This window comes from Meleagris gallopavo, chromosome 2 (assembly GCF_000146605.3).
Source record: "Meleagris gallopavo isolate NT-WF06-2002-E0010 breed Aviagen turkey brand Nicholas breeding stock chromosome 2, Turkey_5.1, whole genome shotgun sequence".
Taxonomy (NCBI): Eukaryota; Metazoa; Chordata; class Aves; order Galliformes; family Phasianidae; genus Meleagris; species Meleagris gallopavo.
Window position 1 is genome coordinate 71,028,442 of NC_015012.2, and position 20,139 is coordinate 71,048,580.

The following is a 20,139-nucleotide window of genomic DNA, read 5'->3' on the forward strand; positions in this document are numbered from 1 at the left end:
TAAGCAAGCATTTAAACACTCAAAGCATTAATTCTCTAAAATACCAAGGTGTACCCTTTCCTCCCCCCACACAGACAAATCAAGCTGTTTCTTTTTAAAAATAAATAAATAAATGGAAGCAGCTATCATTACAGGTGCCAATAAAATTATGTCTGAAATCCTTCGCTGATTTTCAGTTAGGCCTCAGTAAAACTAACATACAATTTAACTGCTTGTTAAAAGCCATTAAGACTGGATATTACTTTCATTTATTAGGAATGAAGAAGATTAGGTCATCTAAAGCAAAATGAGTATTACCTGTTTCAAGATGCCCGCTGCCATTTCATGGCTGCAGTCAAAGATGACATGGAATTCCTTTCCTCTTTTCATCTCCTTTAACAATGGCTTTGCATCTTTTGTGTCAGCTGGTAACTGACGGATTTTTAGTCTCAGGTTGTATCGTGATGGAGCCTTGATGAGCTCTTGTAATCGAATAAGGCCTTAAAGAAAATAGAGGAGACAAAGAAAAGAAAATTATCAAAACAGGAACCTAAGTCGCTAGCAGGACAACTTACTATGAACATTCAAAATTTTCTGAATTTCTCTCCCTTTTCAGCATGCTGCAGCTGATACAGAGAAACGTATTTTAAAAAAAAAGTATCTGTACTCCATGTGCTTCCTTATCACAAGTCTTTCCTTGATATTAGCAGACAGTAAGTACTTTCAGTTGGTATCTTAAGTAAGACAAATTTTCCTTCATGGAACAATAATACTGCTCCTCAAAGAAGACTTATTTTTATTCAGTTAAAGTGACATCCCAGACTAATTGCTTATAGTCAGACTAGATAATCTCTTAACTAATCTATTCAGTTTTAACACAAAGTTGCAGAGCACTTCAATATTATAGAACATCATTGTGTAATCCATGATAGTACTCAATTTTTCTTTTTTTGTTTATACAGGTAACAAAACACAAAAGCAGCAGTGAAGAGGATGACTAATCCCTTTGCAGTCCTCTTCAATACTTAACAATTCCATTTTGGATTACTAAACTTTCACTATGAAAGTAGATGCAATAATATTTTCTCCAAAACCTTCTTGTTCACATCAGCAAGACAGCATATGGTGTGGTATACAGATCATTAATTGGTCTGTGACCAATATTGAATATTAGTTTGTTCAGTTGTCTTCAAACAACAGGATAAAGACAGGTCTTTCATAAAGTAGCAGTTCACTTCAGCGCTAGCAAAAAAGATGTGCTAACTACCTTCTTACATTGGAGGGTACTCTATTTAGTGGTAGTAAAAGAGTTACTGTTCGTATTGTTTCGAGATCTCATACAGTTTGGTGTATTCACTGAACTGTCAAAAAAAATAGAACCTCTGCTTAGTATTTCCAGCAGGATCAGGGCCTAAATAAAGAGCTTCTAAAATTTGAGATAGCTCACATTACTGCATTAAAAAATCTAATGGAAATTACTAATTATTATTTGATTATCATCACAGGCACATTGTCTAATATATATACTGCATTTTGAATTATTTCTGAATATTCTTCCTGGTTAAAACTGAATGTCAGTTGACATTGATTTCATAAAAAAATATGTAATAAAGCACGAAAACACACAACAGTTTCAGCAAGAAGTCGTGATAAGCTCTGCAATACAGAGAATTTATTTTTGTTTTGGTGTGTATCCTTTTACCAAAATACTTTTTTTTTTTTTGTTAAATGACGTAACACTGAGAGCCTTTAACAACATAGTATTTTGATGATGCTTTTTTCATGCTGCTTTTAGACTGCAAAACATCCTTAACTCTAATAATTTTCAACCAAATTAGACAAACAGATAAAACATCTGAAAAACAAAACCGGACATTTTATTTCATCATTCCTCTTTTTTTGACCCTGCAAAGGATCAACATTATTTTCTTAATAGTGCTGGAATTAGCTGGAACTGGAATTATAGCTTATTATATGAAATCTTCCCAAATTAAGACTTGCAAACCTGGCATAGGAATTCAGTAGATCTTTCAGGCCCAAAAGCAGCGTGGAAATGGATGGAGGTATTTCTGAATCAATTCAAAGTTTCAAACAGTCCACACAAATGCATCTTGCTTGAGGGATTTATGAAGAAGATAGAAGCAGCAACTCTTGGGTCAACAGATCATTAATTAACTCTTGGTTAGCTGTGTAGGTCAATCACAGAATCACAGAATTGTAGGGGTTGGAAGGGACCTCTAGAGATCATCGAGACCAACCCCCCTGCCAAAGCAGGTTCCCTACACCAGGTCGCACAGGTAGGCGTCCAGGCGAGACTTGAATATCTCCAGAGAAGGAGACTCCACAACCTCCCTGGGCAGCCTGTTCCAGTGCTCCGTCACCCTCACCGTGAAGAAGTTCTTACGCACATTCGTGCGAAACTTCCTATGCTGCAGCTTATGCCAGTTTCCCCTTGTCCTGTCTCCACGTACCACTGAAAAGAGACTGGCCTCACCACTATGGCCGCCACACCTTAGATATTTATAAACCTGGATCAGGTTTCCCTCTCAGTCGTCTTTTCTCAAGGCTAAATAGACCCAGTCAAGCTTGCTATTTAAGAAATGTATTGTCACAGGTCTACGTCATGGATACAACATTTCATCACAAATTTTTGGTAACACTCCTAGAACACACATACACATTCAAACTGAGACAATTGTTACCTATAGCTAAATAACCTATGAAATTTCTAACTTCTATGAAACATTTGTATAGGATCTTCATTAACAACAAGCATTGTGAAGAAATAAACCCAGAAATTCAGTATGTGCTGATTATCTTCTTACAAAAACACAACATGAAGCATGAAAACATTTTTCTTCTTAAGAGTATGCCAAAATTTAAGGTCAGAGGAAAATATTCTAGCTCAAGAGGGATGTAAAATAATTCCACGTGTTCCAGATTATTTATAGCTTAATTGATATAGCTTACTTGAAACAGTAAATTGGAAACTTTTTAACAATAATAATTTTGACTCACATTACACTATAACTGGTGTGTCTAATTTTAGGTTTGTATTGCTTTGCTTACTTCATATTTTTTTCTGTTCTGCCTTGAAAAGAAAATAGAACTGAACTTTAAAGAACCACAGAAACATCACTACACCTATTGATAATCTTCAGCAGAGATGCTGAAGGCAGAACAGATATGACTAGACCTGGTCTCATGAATAGATCTCATCCATCATTTCTAAGACAAAAAGAATAGCTAGAATATAGATGACCTCCATGTAAATGGCAGATACGAGCCTACTAATTTTAGAAACTATAATTTGAATAAACCTTGCCACACTTACTTCAAATGCTATACTGGTATTTAGAGAAAATGAATCCATGTACTTAATTGAAACTTAAATGGATTTGATGCTTGATTTCTAAATGCATCAACTAATAAATATGAGCTATCTTATAGTTGGACTCGATGATCTTGTAGGTCTTTTCCAATCTTGGTGATTCCATTATTCTTGATTCTATGACTTTCTCTTCGCACTGGTGACAGATGGAACAACGGGAAACAGCTTCAAGTTGCACCAGGGGAGGTTTAGGTTGGATATCAGGAAAAACTTCCTTACAGAAAGGGTTATTAAGCACTGGAATAGGCTCCCCAGTGAGGAGGTTGAGTCACCATGAATGTGTTTAAACACCGTTTGGATGTAGTGCTCAGGGACATGATTTAGCAGTGGGTTGTTAGAGTTAGGATAGTATGGTTATGTTGCAGTTGGACTCAATCTTGAATGTCTTTTCCAACCTGAGCAATTCTATGATTCCATCTTGAAGAGTTGTTGTATTTTTTGGTTTTGCTTTGTTGTTGTTGTTATTTTAATTGAAAAGATCATGCATCTACTACAGATTATCATATTCAGATGATCTAGTACAATTGTTCAAAAGTAAAGCTTTGACATAAAACAATCTAGCATATACTACTGCCATTAATGACTCTATCAAAAATAGATGATACTATGACAGCAAAAACAGTTAGGGTTGCCTCCAAGCCTGTCCAGTTCTTTAAGGCTAAAAACATAAAGCAATTAGAATGTGTGCTCTTGAAATGAAAACATTAAGATGATTTCAGACTGACAGAAGGATAGCATTTCAAAGCTGTGATTTTCTCAAAGGTAAAGTCCTGCCAGTTTCTCACTCGCTTTGATTTCTATGCAATTCCATTTAAGAACTCCGACAAATCTGGGACAGATAGTATGACACACTCTGTTGGAAAGAAAAAAAACCTAGCATTTGATAATCAGTATTTAAATACGACCAAGAAGACAGACAGAAAACCATCCTTCTAAATAAAGTTACTTCAAATCAAATAGTGCTGCAAAATGTGCTGCCATATAAGCATCTGATATACAAGCTGTCGAATCTATAAACTAGAGACACAGATCTACTTGAACTACTTACATCACACTGAAAGAGAAGTAAAAAAAAAAAAAAAGGCAGGTGAAGGAATGAAGCTGGGAAGGGGTGAATACAAATGTACAGGACTTAATTCTGAGACATTCAGATAGGAAAAGGGACTTCGGAAATGAGCTGGATTTGAACATGCAAGCAATATTTAGTGGAAAAAGTCCTGCGCTGCACCAAACATTTGCTATAAACATTGATTCCTTGTAGTAGATCTGAACAACTGGAAGCCATGCTGAGTATGGGAGATCAGACAAGGCATTGTGAAGCTTGTAAAAACAGATTTATGTCACGTAGGAAAGAGATGACAATCAGTTGCACATGTCAGGAATCAGTATCTCAAGGGGAAAGTGTTTTTCTCAAAAAATTCAAATTCAGCATTTTTCATATACCAAAGTTTAGAAGGAAATCTGATTGTTCTTGACTGCCACTGTTCTTTTAAAACACTGTTTAATTAGAAGGGCAAAGTGCCTAGCATATTTGAAGTTGTTACATTGTTCACTGAAGATGAAAACAGTAAGGACAGTTAATGTTGTAAAAAAATGTTAAAATGGAAGGAATGAAGGAAAAGAGGGTGGTTGCTTTTCTCTGTTACAAGTCCATAGGCTCTGAAATTTTAGTAAGCAAATTCAGGGAATTCTAAAGCAACCTGTTCCTTACAGTCCTGCAGAAACTATCAGAGGAACCTGAACATGAGGAAAGGGGGACAGAAAACCTGCAAATGCACACCTCTGTAGTGCACTGACTAGGTCTCATTGCTGGAGCAGTACAGGAATGCCTGAAAGAAAATGAATAAGTATTTATGGCTTCCTAACTGCTAGGACACACACAAACCGTAATGAATAAATTTCTCAAAATATATTTCAAAGAAAAGAAAATCAGAGACACAGTACTCTCGTTCACAATTTCTATGTATATCACAATATTTAATTCTAGTAACATTTAATTCTAGTTAACATTTAATGTGTTCCAGCCACTGGTAGCGTTCATTAAGTTCAGATGAATTATGTAGGGCACAAAATATGTTTCAGTCTATTAACTTTGGTAGTCCACTCAGCCACCCAGTGGGCCATCTGTTAACAAGGAATATTTGTTCATCCTCATCCGTACTTTAAAAAGCAATTCCACACTGGCATGAATTCAGCAACTCCAGTTTGCCAGGTTCCCTTGGGAAGGCTGTCAGAAAGAACAACCCCAGGTGAGGCAGGGTGACCGCTGCACATGTCCCCCAGGCAGTGCATGGCAGGACAGGGGCAGTGATGGTGACACTATGTCATGGCTGGCACTGCTACCGCTACAGCTGCCCTATGGCTTCATACTACAGAGGAATGCCTCACAGAATGAAATCTGCATTGTGATGAGCATACCTGCATCTAGTGCTTTTATTAGACAAGAGCTCCACTGGGTGAAGTACTGAGAAAAAGCACGTCCTCACTCAGGCACTGCTGGGAATTGAGACTGGGTAAACATTTTGCAGGCCTGGATCGTGCTTCAAAAGCAAAGTCGCGCAAATATAAATCAAAGGCTTTCCAGACTGCATCTAGTTCATAAATAAAGTGCAGGAAAGTCTAGCTCTTCCTAGAAAAAAAACACCCTGAGCTCTCTCAGTTAAAGTGGCAGAATTAATAAGAGATACAAAAGCATGCAACTCTCTTTACCTTTTTCTCTCTACTACACATGGGAGAAAGCACTGGAGTTGAAATATGTTGGAGATTATTGTCCATGTGAAGCACAAGTTACAGATACTGCAGCAGGGCCTGAGGTTACGCCACGACCCACCTGTTGTTAGTGATCATAGACCTTTCTAGCCAGTATGCAGCCACCAAAAACAATGCAAAATCCCACTGGATGCCAAAGAGCTCAAGTGTACTAGGGAAAGAAAGAGACTACCACTTGGGGCTGGAGATGTGCTCTTGGGAAGAAGCAGATCTGCAGCTCAAGACAGTCCAGTTGAGGAGGAAGAGAGACTGTAGCCCACAGGTACTCCATGCTTGGACAGGATCTCCCGTGAAGGACTGTGGCCCAGAGTGACAGAAGTCATCATTAAGCACAAAGCACTTAGAAACTATTACACATATCAACCCTCAATCTGTTGCAGTCCAGGCATCTCATAGGGTAATTTTTGATGCAATCTGTGTAAGCAATGGTGAAAATGCACAATTTTCTTCCAGCCTTTATCCCCTCAGGGAAGGGAAAGTAAGGTAGTTAATGTAATTGTGTTCTTTATCTCCGTAGAAAAATCCTTGATTATAAGTTTGTATTTAAAAGTAATTAGGTAAAACCCCTGATGCTAGATTGTTTTGCCTGCAGTCCTTTCCAACTATTCCAAAGTTTATTTTTTCCCCCTTTTTTTCCCCTCAGTTTGATATTAAGTTATGGGTGATTATTTTTTGCCAAAGAAAAATTTATGCACTGAAAAGATATAATGTAAATGAACAACTTGAAATACAGCACCCAGGTCAAGCTGTGGACAGTTATGCCTTCCTCACTCCTTACTGTTGCTTATCACTTCTTCCCCCCTGCATCCTAAAATCCCTAACAATGCTAAAGTAGTAGCATTAACAAAAACCAAAAACATATAAAAGAAACAAAGAAAAAACATGAACAAAAGCAAACATACATCCAGAGGATAAAAATGACATGTGGTTCAGAAGTGAACAGACTATCCACATGTGATAAAAATAAATTCTGCCACTGCTTTCAGCTCTATTTTCAGACATTTTATCAGACACACTTTTTAGGATTTTCCCCAGTATAAGTAGCATTTTTCAATAACCAAAGGAGAGTTCTCACTTGTTTAGTCTCTTCAGCATGTAGGCCTAAATACATAAAGTAATGCCAGACAAATTCCTTGCCTGCTTTCTTTTCCAAATATTGTCCAAATTTCTTCTATATTTTCACAATTGTTCTCATACTGTTATAGCCCATTTGTAAAATTCTGACTCCTGAGAGTCAGGAAGGACTACTTCCTTCTCTGGCCAGTCATTTCTGGAACTCCACTTCAACTGTCTATGTATGATTAGAGCACAAGGTAGTTTCAGATCAAATAAGCATAGAGTATGTAGAGAATAACTATAAATTTTATAAATTGAGCTACTGTTAATTTCCAAGTAAATTTCATTTTAATCATTTGACATTAGATAAAGTGATCAGTCTGGTTACTTAGGATCAAAGTAATGAGCTGAAAAACTCTGAAAAACCAGAGGAAAACCAGCAGTCAGTTTCAGAAGTATGTAGCTCATCTGTACCTAATCAGAAAAAGAAATATCAGAGTCTCTGATGAATAGAGAAACATCATATGAGAACTACAAAAACAGTGAAGCAAAGGAGAAAAATCAATAGCTTCACCACAATTTTGAGAAGTACAAACACAAAAGCAAAGATTTTAGCCTGGATTACCTTCAGGGTAAGTAATTTGTAATATAAAATAAAATACAGCCCTCAGGTAAAATACTGACTTCTAAAATAAATTAAAAAAAAATGCAAAACAATTTTTGTCAACAGGATCCTAAAAAAATCTATTTTTTAACAGTATAGAAATAATTGGTGTATTTTGGGAATGTACTTCCTGCAGTTTCTTTCATGAGGGACACCTTTTTCCTGTCCCTTTAAACTCTCAATTCCTTCTTTTAGCAGCCACTGTGGTAGAGTCTTACCTCTGAATGGCTGGAAAGAATGCGGTGTGAGTAACTCTTTTCAGAAGCTGCCATCAATTCATCTTTAAGAAGAATCCTGAAGGAGTAGTTTGTGAGCTCTCCAGCTGGCATCTTCCTCCAAAGAGATCAATCACATTACCTCCTTGACATGTTCAACTTCAACCAGTCCAGGAAGCAAGAGCCCCAAGTTTGTTTTAAAACCTGTGTCTTCAGCTCAGCAGTCTTGTAAGCCATTGCTATGCCACCTGGCCTGCTCATCAAACTATTTATCATTTGCATTAATGCTGCCTTTGTGCTGTACAGGAAGAATGCAAGCAAATGCACTTTGCAATAGGCTGAACACATGAACCTTTTCCTGTACAAAGGAACAGTAATGCTCTTTTAAAGGCTACTTATATCTTCAGAATCTCAAAAAAAAAAAAAATCAAATTAATAATATATCACTTTGTTGAACTACCAGAATATTTTCTCTATTTTCAACAAGTTGTTTCCTCTAACACAACTCTGCACCCTTCTTCTCTCCTGATGTTCCCCTGCTCAATTTTTCTGCTTAGATCTCAGGAAAATATAATTATATATTGGACTTTTGATAGGAGTGTGGGTAAAAGGGAGGAGAATGTCAGTTTCTTGTTCAGTGATAGCAGAACAGTTCATTGCTGTAAAATAATTCACAGATATTAAAACAATTCACAGATATTGAACATCCTCAATAGATTACCAATAAACTTACAAGATATAACTAATCTTCCTCATCCTCTACATAAAAAACACCTCTAGTAAAAAGATTAAAAAATATATATATCCTTGAGAAACTGCATCTGCTAGCAGGACTATATGAATAGCATTCTATGTTCTTTGGATACAAGAACATAATATGGAAACACCATTAAGGAAATCATAAATAAAATATAACTGAAAGGAAGAGTTTAGTCAACATTATTCATTTATTCATATTTAGCCTATTTACTACATTAAGATCACTTTACTCAGTTCTGGAAGCATAAAAAGTGCTTAAAATTGTCATCCATTATACTTAGTTTCAAACAGCTGATCCCAGTTCAAACTGTTTCCAAGAAAGAAAAAAAAAAAAAAGGAAAAAAAAGAACAAAAAAATACTTTTACACATAAAGATGTTAGAGCACCAAAGTGAAAAAGGCCTATAACACCTCCCACACACTTTCACTGGAGGGATCAATGCAAATGTTCAACTTCAGAATAGACATTAAGATCATGGAATTGTCTTGGTCACCCAAAGAAGATGAAGAAAATCTTTTTTTTTTTTCATACTCTCAGAGTACTTATCATCTGCAGCATACAGCAATTTAAGGAAAAAAAAAATCCTTCACTCACCTCCACACTTAGAGCACTTTAATATAAACAAAAGCAATAATATAGTTGAAGAAAATAATGAATATATTAAGATTTTGTTATGGTTTTATGATTTTTGGTTATTGCTATTCCAAACCAGCCTGTAAAGCCTTGACAGACTTTTAGATTAGATTTGCCATATTTTTTTTTACTGTCCAGCAACATGTGACATTTCCTTATGCATGTGGTTCTATTATTTATTATAAGACTGATTTAAAATATCGCCGTAATTCAGTTTCGTGGTTGTCAAAAGAACATGTTCTGAAAGATTTAGCAATAGATGACAGCAATGACAATTAACAATCCAGGGCAATTCAAAAGAATTCTTGTAATACTGGAAAGTATGATTTCTCAAGTGGCTGACATCTATGAGTAGTGCGGTTTAATGAGGGTAAAAAGCATAGAGATCTACTGTAGTCAAAGGACAAAAGTCTTTTGTCAAAGCTGTCAGAATCAATGTAAAAGGAAGCAGGAGAATAAGTTTAGCCATTTCCAGCAAAACTTAAAAAGAAATAATATCTACTGTAAATCAGGAGAGGCTTGGCAGAAGGAAAGGCATACATGAACTCTCTAAGCTGGACATTACACTAGGTAAGTATATTTATTCTTGGAGACTAAAGCAGATAATTTTTTGCTACAGAAGTTGATAAGAGTGCAAGAGGGAAAAACAATCTGAGAATGAAACTAAAATGTACAAAGGCGGGGTTATCAGATCTGAGACTGATTAAGAGCAATTGAGCAAGGGCTTGATACTATAGCTGCATTTCACAGTGTTCCACCAACCAGAGACAAAATGTGTTAATACTGATGTAGGAGTGAAAACATGGTTAAATTTGGGGAAATCAGAGTTGTTTTTTTTTAAATTAAGTCATAGGCAAAACATGAGATTATGTTTCCATTTTCCTGTTTTCATTTTTAGTTAAGTTGTTCTGCCCTTCACATTTTTTTTCCATTTGAAAACTGTGAGTAAAACGTACCAATATTCAAGAAGGAAAGAAACAATAATTCTGATCATACATACCCCAGTCAGCTCTCTATAAAATTTAAATACTTATGTTGATTCAAACCCATAAATATTTGGAGTACATTAATTGACAGTCCAATGATTTCTGGAAATACAGCCTCCTTCTGTTTTTTAGGCTTAGAGAAAAATTCTTTAAAGTGCTTAATATTAGTTTTCTTTTATATTGAGGCAAATAATTTATCTTGTTCCAGTAAGTTCAAATTCAATTCTTGGCAAAAGAACAAGGAGCCTCTGGTACATGTTTTCCTGAAAGACAAGCTGAACTCATGCATTATGTTTAACTTGATGACATTTAATTTTCTTTTTAAGTAATTAATTTAAATCTCCAAAAATTTGTCCTCAAAGAACAAAGCATGTCCATTTATCAAAAAGAATAAGAGTATTAAACTTCTTTCTTTTCAGAAAACTAGATTAAGTATCTCTTAACTTCCAAAACGTAGAAAGTCCAAAATACTTTAAAAGTGAAATACTAGCTTCACAAAATCCTCTTTACATCTGATATTTTCATGTAGCACCATGAAAAATATTTTTGAGCTTTATCAAATAATAATACAAGAAATTTCTTAGAAAAAGAATATGCTAAAACAATCAACTACATCCGAATACCACAGTCAGGTTTAACACAGAATTACTAATTAAATGTTCACACGAAATTACTGTGCACAGCACATGAAACACTCTGTATTGAAAAGATACTATGCAATATGTAAACAGTCTAGAAAATCTCTCTTCACGCTCTAAAATCAGATCAAAAATATTAGCAATTTTACAGCCCTACCAAATCTGATTCTTTTATTTAAGGCCTTAAAAGACCTTATCCTCAAAGAGAAGTTTCTGTAAAATTGGGGATGTCTTTCTGTAAATGCATTCCCTCTCTGATTCAGTGACAGAGCAGATGTGGAACAGAACTGCGTGGAACTCCAGCTGATATGCATAAGATGCCTAAAGACTCCTTTGTTTCCCTCATTCATATATTCATTCAATTCACTCCATTAAAAACATCAAATAACTGGTTATTGATTGATAATGCACAAACTGAAATGCACTGAAATATTTACTTTTAACATGCTTGACAAGCTATCCCATCCCACTCTGAATCTTTGATAAGTTTTATATACAAGTCTATTTATTTCCACAGAGAATACACGCCCAGACTGTCAAATACAGCCAGGTGAATTCTGCATCTGCTTCAATGAGCTAGAACAAATGCAATCTAAAATTGCACAAAAGAGTATAAATACATAAAAGACCACATAGATACCATTTTTGTGTTACTGACAGCTAATATTAATCCAATTTGAGGAAAAACATCAATGCAATAAGTTAATAGCAATACAATATCTCTAAACATTGATTCAATAGAGGCATTAGTCAGCATCAGCTTTACTCAAGTCAGAGGAAGTAGTAGTGTTGGGACTAGTGACAGTGACAAGAGTTCATGGTTACTTGTCATTTTTGTTTTGTTCTGTCTACCAAAGGCAGAGAACATAGCCACTTACAAATAAATAAATAAATAAATAAATAAATAAAGTAACCCTGAAGATGAAGATTCCATTGCCTTACAAGGACACATTTTATTCTAACCTAAATGTTTCTAGATAAATCATTTCTTATAAGAATTTCAATGTCTCTATAACTATGCCATGAAAAACAGAAAAACAGTACAGGATTATTACTGTGTGATTTTTCCTTTGAAAGACCTTCCATTTACTAGACTAAACCTAATCCCTTTTATTTTTTCTACCACATAATTTATTCATAAGCTTCTAATCTGATAAACTCTCATCTTTCTTGACACAAAACTATTAAGAAAAATTAACACAAGTTTTGTTTTCTCAAGTTTTGCAACTCATGAGCTTATTGCCTGCATGTGTAATTTTTATGTTCAAAGTAGAATGTGCACCCTGTAAATATGTCCTTTCAGTTTTGCTATAAAACCATAACCAATCTACAACATTTAGAGCTTTACTGTTCTTCTTTGCATCCATGTGGAAGGGATGCATGAGGGTACTATTTCTCTAATATGCATAGAAGTAAGCAACTTAGAACAGTGTGACTTTCTGAAACCTGTATTTAACTAATCTACTCCAATTTCCTTACCTAAAACATAAGTTGACCTGTCAAAGGGGGAAATTTTATATTATTTAATATTTATAGAGTTAAATAGAGAATTACTCATCACCTTGAGACCTTTAAAGTGTATTAATATAAGCACTGCAGCATTTACCATGGACAGAAATTCATGGGGCAGGCCTATAAAATAAAGAAAGAAATCTCACTGTATCCTACCCAATTTTAAGTAGGTTCCAAGTAATTACTAGGAACAGAAGGGTGAACCTAAGGAACCAGGACAAATGCAGTTCAAAGCTTGGATAGCTGTCTAACATGGAATAAATCTAAATTTTCTAACTTTTCCAGACTATAGAGCTTCACCACCTATCATCCATGACTTCTCAAAATGAAATAACTAAGACATCTAAAATTACTATTTTTTTTTTTTTTTTTTTTAAGTTGTTTAATAAGTCTCTCACTTGAGTGATTTGAAAACTCAGGACATTTCTCAACTTTTAGTTTGTTTTATTCAGTTTCAATATTATTTAAGAAGCTGTCAATGAATGGTCTTTGCTTTAGACTCCAACCAATTTAGTCAGCAGAAATTCCAGTTTTAATGACATTCGCTTTCTTTAATTCAATACATTTTCTCATTTATTAATGAGAAATTAATTCCACAAAAATAAAATAATTTTCCATTCCCAAGCATTTCTTCACTATCAGAAATATCAGAAGAATCTCCCATACACATGCATTCAGTATTTTAAATGTTAAATATTTCAGCATACATTCTAAAAGTTGCAGCCTTGTCTAAGAATATGGTAAAGAACTGTGTCCTTCTGTACTCCTCCTCCCTGTAAACAGGTAATGACAAATATTTTTTGAGATGAAACCTTTGCCTTTTGTTAGTTTTGTTACATGATTCTAAGGAAGTAAGAAAAAAATCCTCCACTTAATTTTCATATTTCAGTCATTTATTTGGATTTTAATCCACAGAAATTGCACTGTTGGTCTCTGCAAAAGTCTCCTACTGTAATGTGGATCACTGTGGATTGTGCTCCCCAGTTTCATTCAACACATCTCTCCCTATTTCTGCATATTATCTGTTCTTGTACAAACTTTACCCTTGTATATAAAATTTACCTTGAAATACATTCTACTGCATGCCTGCAATGTCATTTTGTAGGTCTATTATTATATATCATCAAGATTAAAGTCTTGTTTCCTACATTTAGGTAAAATGCACTGTCATTGTATTAGATGTCAAGTGTTCAGTCCAGCATTCTCATTTTCTTTCTTCTTTCTCATTCTGCTAAGAACAGGCACACATGTGTTTACAAAGAAGAACTGCTTTTCACATAAATTAGGGCTTACTCAACTCATTTACATAAAAATAAAGATATGAGCAACCTTTTTCAGGCCATCTCACTATGTATCCTTGCTTTTTTATCTGTCTGATCTTTAAAGTTTCTTAAGCATATAATACTTAGATAAAAATTTTCTTCCTAATCTAAGATTTACTTTGAACCCATTACAAACATCTTTCCTTAATCTTTTAGCAACGTCACCCACTTTCCATCACCATGTACCCATTTTCTGCAAGATATTCAATTTCATTATAAATTTGCAATAATTGGAAATCAATAGTATGGAAAAAACATCGTCAAGATATAGCACATAGGAAAATAAGATGTGGGAAATATAGAAATAAGATAATGTGAATTTTTATGCTGGTCCAAGAAGGAAATAATTTTATTTACAAATCAGTGCCATTAATATATTATTCTAAAAAATATCAACAAAATGGCATCTTTTTCCTTCATCTGATTTAAAGCACTGCATTCAACATTGAAGACCATCATAAAACATTTTCATTTCTGAAGCCATTTTTCAGGCTTTTAGTTTGGCTTCTGTTCATAGATGCAACAGATTTTTGGTGTTTATACTCATTCACTCAAGACCAAAACAAATGTTAATTAAGAAAAAATCTCAAAACTCTGTTTACATCAACTTGATCTGCATAAAGCATTAGTTGCCAGTATAAGTGCCAGTATAATTTAAAGGTTCCAGCATCTAACCATTCATGTATACTTAGCTTTGGAATATTTTGGGATGTACCGACTTATTCAGAATTTATCTGCCTTATTTTTCTTAGGACAGATTGCAATATGCACTTGAAATTTTAATATTTTGAAAAAGATACTTTGTTGTTTTGAGACCAATTAAAAATATTAGGTCATGCAGCAGATGAACATACTGTCATTTTTCCCCTTTTCTCTCCTAAAGACAATTGACTGTAGCAAACCTGTAAACTGAAAGGACTTAATTAGCATCCAGGGACAGTTTAGTGGTATTTAATTAACTATAAATTACTCTAAGGGGAAAGGAAAAAAAAAAAAAAATCCTAACTGATCTCTGGTTTAATTCCTGATAGATCTTTTATGGAAAATTCTAGTTAAAAGGAACATACTTTGCAGTTTAGAATGATCACAGGAAGCAGTACTTGTCTTCAGACTAGCAAAAAAAAAAAAAGTTCAGGAGTCTGATTCCAATTTTTAGTTTGTACAACAGATGGACTAAATGAAAAAATGTCTCATGAGAGTTAAGATGAAGGGAAGAAGGAAGACATAGAAGGAAGGAGAACATAGATACTATTTGAAGCCAAAAAAGTTAGTGCAGTAATATTCAAACAGAGATTCACAGAAAAAGGAGACAAACTTTTTCCCTGAAAGAACAGACTCAGCTAACCAACTTTCACCATGTCCCAAGATGGTACTAAGTCTTATCATAGTATTAACACCTTTGCCCATTCTCAGAGCATTTTTGTTTTTACTACCCTATCCTTATTATAACAGACTGAATCCTTTCCTACTGAAACTTTACCAAGAAGTAACATTTTTACTAATTATTACTTCACCATATTTGTAGAGTCTTGACTGTTTGTCTGTACTTTGTATTCAACCTGACCTTTACTCTCTCTAGTGTTACTGATTATGTCGCTTTAGAAGCATCTCTGTTCCCAGTTTCAAAATGACGCAACCTCCATTCTTTCCTGTGCCAAGTTATGCTGTTTTCTACGTTACAGGATCCTGAACATCAGAAGCAGATCTCCTTCAAAAGCCATTCTGGATATTTTAAAATTAGTCTTTGAGTGATTTAAATAAAAAATATTTCAAATTTATGTAAATAAAAATCTATAACCATTTAACTAAACCACAAATACTTTTCCAGTATTCACTTGATTAAGATTCGACTATTCTTTTTTTACCTTCAGTCCTATTTCAAATCAAGAGTTAAAAAAATAAAATTAAATTAAAAATTAAAAATGAAGTAGACTATTTTTTCTTGTAAGCCTGTAATGCTAAACTTGAAACCAGAAGTTTGATTATGTCTTTGGTAGCATCAGCCAAACTTCTAGAAAGACAGCCTCTGAATTTCACTGATGTGTTCTTGTTTTCCATCTCTGCTTCCTCCTCACCATTTACTAGCTGTTGAATCATCAACATCGTCAACAACCTTCTTTTTCACAGAATTATGGGTTTGCCAGTGTCAGTTCAAAAACCATGGAAGAAACTGTTAGTATTTCCACAATATTAAATCTCTCATCTGACTAAACGACTTCCGTGTATCCTCCATTACAGACAGATTTTCCTCTTACCAGCTGATAGTTCTAACCTCCAGCAGATAAGCCTCACATCAGACAAGTTTTTTGAAATTTCAAACCAAATACCACTGCCAGAGCAAACCAGAAGTTTTAGAGTGAGGTTAAAGGAATGGTATCAAATTGGGGTATTTCTGATGGAAATTCAGGTCATTTTTAAATGATGTGAATCATCTGCAAAACAAACCTCCACATTTCCTCTGCTTTCAACTCTTAGGAACCAAAACCAGGGCTCCTTCTGCAACTATCTGAAAATGCAGTTACTGAAATTCCAAACAAATATGGTAACTATTTTCTAACTTGGCTAATATGCCAAGAGGAGCACTAAAATGTAGCTGTCCTATTTGACCAGCCAATCTATTACATCTTTCAAGTTATCATCTTTTTCTTCAGAAACTGAGTTTTAAATAAAATCAGAAGACATAGCTGTTATCAACCATGAAGATATTGAGGAAAATGCAGATAGAGCGTGCCTGATTTATTGACAGTTGCAATCTCAAACACACAAAACTCAGCAACTGAAGGATAACTATGAGAATACTTATGCTAACAAATCTGCATTATTTGTTACACACCTTGCCAATGGAATTTCTTATAATTAAGCTTTCTTAAAATAAAGCTGTAACAGTATTGACACCCCTCATCCTTCTTCTTGTATGCATGAATATATATTCATGGAATCATATCTGCACATAGTTGCATGATTTAGTCTTACCAGTGCTGTCATCATAAACAACAGTAACCGTTTTCCACTTGAAAAACTGCACAAGGTCAAGGATGGCACGGCTGAGTGAAGAGAAGTCTGGATAGAGGCTGACATAGAAGGAGTCCTTGTTGTCTGACACCTGATGTTTCCAGCGGGTCTGGATATGTGGAACACCCAAAGCGTTGCAGATTGATTGTACAGCATTAGCTGAGGAGCTATGGGATGGTCCAAAGATGGCAGCTACCCCAAGAGATAGCTGATCGCAGGCTGAAGAGAAGACAGAAGTCTGTCAATGATGAGAGGAAAGAAGGCAGTGTGCCAGAAGGTATTGCACAATTCATATTAAATAAAAGGTTCTCCATGAAATATAACTTTACTGCTGAGAAAGCTCCTTTCTTCTATAACACACCGATTTGCACTTTTGAATACATTTCTAAGATTTCACTGTGAGCTGATGAATAGCAACACTTAACTTCTAAATAGTTCTCAGCTACATTTAATAAACACTTCTATGTCAGTGGAAGTCACAAAGGCCAGCAATTGTGCATAATTTGAAAAACACTGACAAGAGAAAAGATTAATACTCATTTGCGTATTACTTTTGGAAAAGGGCCTTATGGGACAGTATTCTAACCAAGGCTGTTTAAACATTAACTTCTTCATCAATCCATCAACACTATTCCTATTGAGATCCTAGTTACTCAGAAAATGTACGTGTCAAATGGATTCCAGTTAAGTATAAAGCAGATGACAAATTTCATTTAAATTGACAATTCTATGCCTGAAAAGCATATAAGCTGACTTGAAAAATTTAATGGCAAATGTCTGACTGACGTGATACTGCCATGTGAAAGTAGCTCAGTGTTCCTCTTTCCAATATAGGACGGCCCCATCTATTCCATGCTTCAGTAGTAACTTGTCTATTTTATTTCCTACAGTATGCTCCAGCATTAACTTGCAGAAGATGAGTTGGCACATTGCAGAAGGAAGCCAGGAAAATTAAGCAATACTGGAGACCAGTTTCTCAGTCCATGTCCTGCTCCTGTTCAAATCACTGCTATAGACGTAACTTTTATAAGCATGTGCCTTTCTAAGGAAGTATCTTATTTGGCAGAGAGAAGTAAGGGAAAGTATCTCCATAATCCAATATGAATGTATTTATATGAGGTTAGATTACTTAGTATTTTTACATCAACATCGTTGTCCCTCACAACTGAGGAAAGAAGCAGTAGAAACACATTTTACTGCATTATTTTTCCTCAATAAGTTGAAATTAATTTTTTAAATTGTGCCATGTCTGTCCTTTTCAGCATGATTAAAAATACTACAACTCTTCCAGAAATCATGCTGGCACACCTTTTTATTCTTGCAGAACATCAGTGGTTTAAATGAACTTCTCATATACACACAAGATCTCCACTGTATTACTAAGCATCGGATTAAGGCCTAAATGACTAGCCTGATAAAAAAACATTTATGCTAATATTGCCCTTCCTAAGAGTAATCAACAAGCTTTATGCAAATGTCAGTAAATGGGATCACTAACAACAGCAATAGCTACCAGATGGCTTTTCAATGGGTCTTTTTTTTTTTTTTCTGTTTCTGTGATTTGAATAATGCAATGCTTTCACATGTGATTTAATACAACTCTATCAGATGCATACCAATTTTTGTAGTGCACTGAAGGATATTTTGTTTGCACTTACATTACTCTTCACTGAAACAGTATCTTGGAAATATCATCTTGCCTTCAGGTTGCTCTTTCATACAGCAACTTTAAAACCCCATTGATATTTAATCTGTATTCAGTTTAAAAAGTATTTGTTAGTAAGAGGTCTAAACAGGCTATTTTTTGATGCAGCACCTGCCTGGTCACTAATGGACATAATCATGAACCACAGAATGAGTTAAATGTTTCAATCTCACTGTTCAAACTTGCTTTGGAGTCATCATAATAAAATGAACCATTTTAGGCTAACCTTTAGCCTTTGATTCTGGACTAAAGTATCTCTCAGCATCAATATGGTTGGCTGTACTGTGAATTGATGAAGCAAAAAGCTATGAATACTGAAAAATTACAGATTTTTATACAGCCTGACTAGTTAAAAATAAAGATTTGCATTCTCATACAAGATGCAAACATGTACAATAAATATATCCAATCAATGACATTTTGCCATTCTAACATCAGCTATTCCATTCTATCAAGAATTAGCAATAGTAAGGCTACCTTTCAGTCTCCAAGCAACCCCTAAGTAAGGTCTAGAAGTAGAGTTATCAACTCTAAGATAGTTAAAAAATTAAAAATACAGAATAGATTTCTTCACTTTTTATTACTTCCATCAGGAATGAGGACAAACTATTCAATTAAATTTCACAAGGCAGAATGCGTTAGAATCAGGAAGTAGTTAAAGATAGAAGATGAGGAGAAACAGAGAAAGATGGGGCCAGAATTAAGGATTCATGTACTATTGGCTGAGATGGAAAGAGTAGCCTCTCAGAACATGATTTATCTCATCAGAATAACTATTCAAAAAACCTTTGTTAAAGAAATACCATACTTCCTTTCTCACTCTCTGCTGCAAATAAATCATTTTGCTAGACATAAATATTTAGTCTATAATATTTTTCATGTATCAAAGCATCTCAGAACAATTAAAATGCTTATTTCCATACAGAGATACTGTCTATTCTCATATCTAGCATCAACAGCCTTATAGTAAAATGGTTAATTTGAGAAATAAACAGATTAGCAAGATAAACTTTACATGTTTCAAAGAAAAAGCAAAAATATTTATCATTTCTAAATTGATTTTTAATCAGGATTGTATTCCATTATAAAGATGTACTTCGTATACATCCGTACTGACATAGCAGCTTTTCCCTAGCTAGCATTTCTAATGTAGCATCAGAAGTTTTCAATTTACTTAGCAAAAAAATCTCTTCTTGTGTAGGTTTCTCAGTTAGAGTGACATGTTGAGGACTAGATCTCTCTGAAGATTTAAGGTCCAAATCTCTCATAATAAATACAGGTTTACCTTTTCTTGTTAAGGATTCATATGAATCAGTTGTATAAACATATATATGAAATTTGATTTTCAATTTATAAAAAATCTACCATTAAATAATGTGTCACAAAGTTTTGGGTTTTCAATCAAAAAAGGACATATAGGACTTTTACTGGATTTTCAACTTTCTACAATAAGGCAGTGATGCAGTATAACTCCTATGTGGCATCACAGTGTTTTAGA

At 34.6% G+C, this 20,139-nt stretch overlaps 1 protein-coding gene across 1 annotated transcript in view; it reads right to left on the reverse strand.

The window, feature by feature from the left end:
- The window catches only part of LOC104909885 (glutamate receptor ionotropic, kainate 2-like), a 134,242-nt gene that overhangs the window by 106,334 nt on the left and 7,769 nt on the right, over positions 1-20,139 (reverse strand). Inside the window, exons 3-4 of the mRNA XM_031552235.1 lie at positions 16,898-17,155; positions 298-479 (exon numbers count right to left, since the gene is read on the reverse strand). Of these exons, the coding sequence (XP_031408095.1) occupies positions 298-479; positions 16,898-17,155 (440 nt within the window). The remainder of the gene's footprint in view (positions 1-297; positions 480-16,897; positions 17,156-20,139) is intronic.